This window comes from Ylistrum balloti, unplaced genomic scaffold (assembly GCF_031769215.1).
Source record: "Ylistrum balloti isolate Yb309-2 unplaced genomic scaffold, AGI_CSIRO_Ybal_v1 Utg370242, whole genome shotgun sequence".
NCBI lineage: Eukaryota > Metazoa > Mollusca > Bivalvia > Pectinida > Pectinidae > Ylistrum > Ylistrum balloti.
This window is the reverse complement of record NW_026782196.1, coordinates 2081603-2089545: the sequence shown is the minus strand read 5'-3', so window position 1 is coordinate 2089545 and position 7943 is coordinate 2081603. Positions and strand designations below refer to the sequence as shown.

The 7943-nt window shown below is 35.5% G+C and overlaps 1 protein-coding gene across 1 annotated transcript; it reads right to left on the bottom strand.

Moving 5' to 3' along the window:
- Window positions 1-2428: 2428 nt before the first annotated feature.
- Window positions 2429-7727, bottom strand: LOC132552332 (big defensin-like). Its single transcript, XM_060216491.1, has 4 exons — window positions 7699-7727; window positions 5839-6024; window positions 3182-3249; window positions 2429-2556 (listed from the first exon to the last, which is right to left on the bottom strand). Exons 2-4 carry the CDS (start codon window positions 6009-6011, stop codon window positions 2429-2431), a joined length of 369 nt encoding a protein of 122 aa, XP_060072474.1. The 5' UTR covers window positions 6012-6024; window positions 7699-7727.
- Window positions 7728-7943: the final 216 nt, after the last annotated feature.

The window sequence follows — 7943 nt, the reverse complement described above, 5'->3', positions numbered from 1 at the left end:
CAGAAAGAATAACTTGGTAGAATGGATCCACAATGATTCAAAGCAGAAAGAATCCCTTGGTGGAATGGATCCACAATGATTCAAAGCAGAAAGAATAACTTGTTGGAATCCCTTAGTGGAATGGATCCACAATGAGTCAAAGCAGAAACAATCCCTTGGTGGAATGGATCCACAATGATTCAAAGCAGAAAGAATCCCTTGGTGGAATGGATCCACAATGATTCAAAGCAGAAACAATCCCTTGGTGGAATGGATCCACAATGATTCAAAGCAGAAAGAATCCCTTGGTGGAATGGATCCACAATGATTCAAAGCAGAAAGAATCCCTAGGTAGAATGGATCCACAATGATTCAAAGCAGAAAGAATAACTTGGTGGAATGGATCCACAATGAGTCAAAGCAGAAAGAATCCCTCGGTGGAATGGATCCACAATGAGTCAAAGCATCAAAGAATCCCTTGGTGGAATGGATCCACAATGATTTAAAGCAGAAAGAATCCCTTGGTGGAATGGATCCACAATCACTCAGAATTTGGAAAAAAGATCCTTTCACTTCAATTTGAAACATTTTACTGACATACTTATACATATATGCCAAAGGGATTGGAAATCAGGCAGAGCCTATATAAGTCCTCTCCTACACATAACATCACAGGGACTGGATATCATGCAGAGTGTATTGAAGTCATCATTCACTCATAACATCACAGGGACTGGACATCAGGCAGAGCCTATTTAAGTCCTCCTCCACACATAACATCACAGGGACTGGACATCAGGCAGAGCCTATTTAAGTCCTTTCACACACATACCATCACAGGAACTGGACATATGGCACGCATTTATAAGTCCTTTCCCACACATAACATCACAGAGATTGAACATCAGGCAGAGTGTATTGAAGTCATCATTCACTCATAACATCACAGGGATTGGACATAAGGCAGAGCCTATTTAAGTCCTCCTCCACACATAACATCACAGAGACTGAACATTAGGCAGAGCCTATTTAAGTCCTTTCCCACACACAACATCACAAGGACTAAACATTAGGCAGAGTGTGTTTGCCTATTTAAGTCCTCATCCACACATAACATCACAGGAACTGGTTATCAGGCAGAGCATATTTAAGTCCTTTCACACACATAACATCACAGGAACTGGACATTAGGCAAAGCATATATGAGAAATACCAAGCCACGATAGTTATGATTTTAGTTGTAAACTGAGACACCCAAAATCAGGCAGTTGTCACCAGATTTTCAACATTTCAAAATTGTCACAGCGAATATGTGAAGCTTAATATGTCCTCATTGAGAAAGGGACTGATACAACATGACCGTTTTAGCATAGACAAATTACTAATGAGATGATCAGCAAAAACATACAAAGAATAGTGCCTTTTAATAAACGGTATAATCAAATAATAAATTACGCTGGATCAGAAACTTGTTTCGTCCTTTTAAAATCCGTTAGTGATTCTAGGTTCTCAAAGTGTGGATATCTAGAATACAAGCTATGAAAAACAAAACCGTTCAGATCCATTGTTAAAACATCGGGAGGTATTAATTTATCCAATATGTATTAAGAAACATTTCACTATTCATACAAACGTTTGAGTTATTATCGACAATATGATTGTAGAAAGTATCCGTATTTCAACTTCAGTAGAATTACAAAATACGTTGAAAGTAGCAGAGAACTGATGTTATCAAACATGTAATAACTAATGATCTAGAGGAACAATCGTCGAATCAAATGTTTCTATCTTCTGTTTATAACTTTAGTGTGAGAATCCCAATTGCAGATAAAGCTGTGGAATAAACCAATGTAAGTATGACATCTCAAGAAATGTAACTATAGAACACGTGTATTAGTTCGAAGCATCTCCTGACCAAGCCATTCTGCAGACATCTCTTCATGTATATCATTTTCGCTGTTTGTGACCTGTGGTTGGTTTATCTTTACGGGCTTTTAATGGAACTGGCCACATTTGTGGCATTGAGTAATCACATCTTTCCGAACACTGTGGAAAATGATGATCTCAATTTGGGATGTCAGACAGGTTACCGAATCCTGATACCACATTGAAGATATATAAATGTATATTTCATAGAGACAACACAACATCTATATCAATTGCTTCTTTTAATGCTGTTGCAGTTCATTGACAAATGTACAATATTTTTGTGCGCATTATTTCACTTTAAAACCGATACGATATTTGAAGAGTTCTGGTAAGTGAAAAAAAAATTTCGTTTAGTAAATGAGCTCAATACTGCCGAATTTCATAGAATTCTGGCTTTATAATCCTAAAAGTTGCAGATAATAAAAAGTGACAACTATATTTTTGAGTTTTTATTTGCTTACGTTCTAATATGTAACTAAGACAAGAATTACATAATTAATTTCCTGCATGCTTTTAGGGACTACTTGGGTACACAACATTTGTACCGCCCGCAAACGTCAGATCTACCCCTATCTTCTCGTTCGTAAGACCGGCAACTACTCCTACACCAACCTCTGTTACCTCTACAAGAATGGCTGTCACGGTCACCTGTATAATTAAAAATTGTGAGAATGCATTGTAGGTAGCCTTAACATAGGTATAAGATGAATTGTTTGACGACAAAAATGGGCAAGCTTCAGGTATCAAAATGAATTGTGTGACGACACCCAAAGAGGTAGCCATGAGATGAGTATGAGATGAATTGTAACGACACCCAACAAGGGAACCTTGAGGTGGGTATCAGATGAATTTTGACAACACTTAAAGAGTTAGCCTTGAGGTTGGTATCAACTGAATTGTGACGACACCCAAAGAGGTAGACTTGAGGTGAGTATAAGATGAATTGAGATGACACCCAAAGATGTAGCCTTGAGGTGAGTATCAGATGAATTGTGACGACTTCAAATGGATAGCCTTGAGGTGTGTGAGGATCAAATGAATTGTTATGACACTAAATGGATAACCTTGAAGGGAGAATCAAATTAATTGTGAAGGCACCCACAGAGGTAGCCTTGATGTGAATATCAAAGCAACTATGGTGACACCGTTCGGGTGATGATACAACAAAATTAGCATTCGGGTAATCGTGACGACAAAATTATGCATTTATGAAAAAAAGTAATATGTGTACAGTTTAATTTATATTTTAAATACATTTAACATGAGGACTTACTTATCCTTTTTGCAATTTTGACACCTGCAGCGGTAACTGCAGCTGCTCCAAAGGTCGTCACTAGATACCTGAAAGGAATGTACAGAACAAAAAAGGCAATATAGCAAATACATTTTGTGAAATATACTCTTAAATTAAAAAACATTGAAGACTTTCTAGTTGATATCATCTTCCTCGTGCTTGAGGGTTAGATCTCCAAACAGACTAGTTCAATACCTACATGTAAGTGAACAAGAACAAGAAATTCAAACATGTCAAATATAATCATAATCCAAGCTCAATAAAACCAGGGAAAAGTTGGTGCAAAAGAAAGATGTACACTTAAATAATGTCAGGTTCCCAAATGAGAACCAGGTATACAACGACGGAATCAACAGCCATACTAACAAGCATAAAACATGTCTTGTTTCTTATAGCACTAATAAATGAATTTCTTGTTATTTAAAGGCAAGATATCGTCAGCATATTTGGAAATATATTTGATAAGTTCCTGCTCCTTTGAAAACAAAAAACAAGTCAGTCAACAAAAAGGCATAATTAATTGACCTAGGTATGCCAATTGTCTGATGGAATATCTTGTCACCAAATTCGATGAAGAACCACGAATTTGGTCGGTATTATGATACCTCCGTATATTAATATTTTGTCTAAATTATCCATACAAAACTTGGTTAAGCATCGTGTCCCATCATATTAACTGAATAAATGAACTATTTAAAACATCGAAGGGAGATCTATCGGATTTCTAGGAGAATTATTTGGCTTCATCCTAAAAGAACAGCCTCCTCTAAGGACTATTTTCATATGATAAATGTTTCATCGATGAAGAACGAAGTTAAACGCAGGGTGTCTGGTGAGGACGGCTTAAGCACATTGAGAAACATTGTTTCATTTTTGAAGTTCGGCATGTTCAAAACTTGTTAGTTTGTCTTACATGCTTGTTGCTATCTCCTAATCAAAGTACACCTAGTATTACCTAGATTTGAATTTGAACTTGATATGATCTACTGGTATAATATAACGGATGAATACAGACAGGTAACAGGTAAATATAATCTAGACAGGTAACAGGTAAGTATCAGCTAGATAGGTTCGATGTAAATATAATCTAGATAGGTAGCAGGTAAATATAATCTAGACAGGTTAAAAGTAAATATAATTTAGACAGGTAACAGGTTCATATAAGCTAGACATCTTAAATGTAAACTTAATCTAGACAGGTAACAGGTAAGTATTAGCTAGACAGGTTCAAGGTAAATATAATCTAGACAGGTAAATATAATCAAGACAGGTAACAGATAAATATCAGCTAAACAGGTAACAGATAAATATCTGCCTGACTGGTTAAAGATAAATATAATCTATACAGGTTAAAGGTAAGTCTAATCTGATAGGTAAATATAAGCTAGACAGGTTACAAGAAAATATAAGCTAAACAGGTAAACATAAGCTAGACAGGTTACAGGTAGATATAATCTAGACAGGTTAAAGGTAAATATAATCTAGACAGGTTCAATGTAAATATAATCTAGACAGGTTAAAGGTAAATATAATCTAGACTGGTAAATATAAGCTAGACAGGAAACAGGTAAATATCAGCAAGACAGGTAACAGGCAAATAAAAGCTAGACAGGTTAAAGGTAAATATTATCTAGAAAGGTAAATATAAGCTAGAGAGCTAACAGGTATATATAAGCTAGACAGGTAACAGGAAAATATAAGCTAAACAGGTAAAAGGTAAATATAACTTAGATAGGTAGCAGGTTAACATAATCTAGACAGGATACAGGTTCATATAAGCTAGACATCTTAAATGTAAACTTAATCTAGACAGGTAACAGGTAAGTATCAGCTAGACAGATTCAAGGTAAATATAATCTAGACAGGTATCAGGTAAATATAATCTAGTCAGGTAAATATAAGCCAGACAGGTAGCAGGTAAATATAATCAAGACAGGATACAGGTAATATAATATAGACACGTAACAGGTAAATATAATCTAGTCAGGTAAATATAAGCCAGACAGGTAGCAGGTAAATATAAGCCAGACAGGTAGCAGGTAAATATAATCAAGACAGGATACAGGTAATATATAATCTAGACAGGTAACAGGTGAATATAATTAAGACAGGCAACAGGTAAATATCAGCGAGACAGGTTAAAGATAAAAATAATCTAAACAGGTTAGAAGTAAATAAAATCTAGACGGGTAAGAGGTAAATATAATCTATACATGTTAAAGGTAAATATAATCTAGACAGGTAAATATAATCTAGACAGGTAAATATAATCTAGACAGGTAAATATAATCTAGACAGGTAAATATAATCTATACATGTTAAAGGTAAATATAATCTAGACAGGTAAATATAATCTAGACACGAAACAGGAAAATATCAGCTAGACAGGTTAAAGGTAAATACAACCTAGACAGGTCAAAATTAAATATAACTTAGATAAGTAGCAGGTAAATATAATATAGACAGTTTACAGGTAAATATAATATAGACAGGTAACAGATAAATATAATTTAGACAGTTTACAGGTAAATATAATCTAGACAGGCAACAGGTAAATATAATCTAGATAGTCCTATTTACGTATGTATTTAGTTACGATCGCGATGTCGGTTTATAAAGCACAAATGAGTTGTTACCTGAATATGTGTGGTGCTACCATTGCCCCAACGTATACAAGAGGGATGGCACGCTTCTGTCTGGGATGATCCTCCTCTGGAACAGACGCTGGAAACACCGGACATAAGACAGCCAGCAGGATGGTCGCTACGTAGAACACTGCATAACATCTTACAAGTGAGGCAGAAACCATGGCGATCAGGTATCTGAAGCACATGTAAATCATAAAGGAAAAGTAGAATTTATGACAAGTGATGAAGTTCCTCGACCTGCTTAACACAAATCAAGTGTATATATAATTGAATACGCTCGTCATTAAATTGTAGGACACACGTGGATATGCACCCACCCTCATTAAAAAAAATCAAAATTGATATCTAAAGTAATACATATATTGTACTCACATTTATATCCTTGAGAGTAACAAGTCCCGTCATCAATATTTTAAAATAACACTCAATAAATACATGCTCATGAACAGAACTGAGGTGGGTTTCGAAAAGGTGAAGGCTACAACAACGTCACTGAAGCATAACTTGCACGTACTGCACCATCAGTAAAACTTGCACTTTGTATATGTATGGGGTAGTCATTATGGCTTGTCCTTTCCTTTTGGTATCCAGTCTTCTAACGAACATTACCATAGGGCTCGTTAACATGGATACCGCTGATCGATCGATCATTCCGACCGAAGCCAGGAAATTTTTTACCTGATATAAGGTGACATCGACACAAAAAAATGGAAATTTTGGTAGAATTTAGATGGAATGGACCACAAAATATATTCGACACAAACGCAGTTTTCGACTCGACAGTGTTTTAATCATCCGTGCTTAATTTGCTAAGATAAAGGAGAAAAAGTCGGGATTCGACAGAAGTGAGTTTTACTGTATATTTCAATCAATTCATAAGTATATAAAAGGATTTTAAGTTTAAACTTATAAAAATCTGGTTTAAAGCATCAGGTCTGTTGTGTTGATTTTCTTCACATTGACTGCTAACGCAGCAAACGAACACACCTGTCTTACTTACGTCCGATTAAATATGCAAAAACGGTAGTACTTTCTTTCGGATTCATCAACCGCGTTAGTAAGTACATGAAGATGTCCTCTAAAAGTTCGCACTAGACGATAATTCAAAGACATAACCGCGATTAGCCTGAGTGTACCACAGATTGAGCACTCGGCGTTTATTACTTATATATACATGTAAAATGTCTTCATGATGTTGATTACACAATAAAACCTTCACCATATAATTATAAAAACTCTCACATAACACACTCAAATTCTATACTCGGAAGTGAAAAGTATCGCCAAAAAGAGTTACTACTAATGAGCCAAGCGAGTCACCAACCTGAAAACCTTACAGGGAGCACAGAAGGTGCACCAACCCTCAAAGCTTAAGGTTAAGTGATCTGGATTTCTAACGAACTTACCAATTATATACTTGTACAATACATCTTGGTGAAATTTCTATGTGTTATTTTATACTTTATACAACATAGATAAAGCTTACAAAATGACAATGTCTTGCGATATAATTAGAATGATCCTAGTAATACACATTTTTTTTATTAATCGAACTGGTGTCCACGGTTAAGAGTGCCTAATACCTCGCCTGCCCTTACACTCTCTCCTGCTCTAGCACGTGCAGACCACGTGTCACTCTTCTTACGGAAATATCCGAAGAACGTACATATAGGACAACTATTTCCGAAATTATATATACATATATACATAATACATATATATCATACACATATATAGTGTTTATTTTCTTTACCTGGTAGAAGTCTGAACATATAACCTGCTCTCGACTACATTTGATTGAAATGAGAAAAAGATTGTTTTATTTCATACTGAAAGTAATTATCTTACCTTTAAGAACCGTTTTAAGAAGTCGAAAATGGCCCTGCTGATGTCGAGAAACCGACGCAGTGCCCTATTTATAGCCTGGACATTTGTTGTAAACATGTCACTCCCTAACCACAATTTGATGTACGAGACCTTCAGTTTTAAATTCTCTCTTGATTAGTTGCATAGATTATCCAGATAACACGTAACACTTTCGTTTTTGATATAGAAAACATTCATAGAGAAGATTGAAGACTGGATCTTCGTGA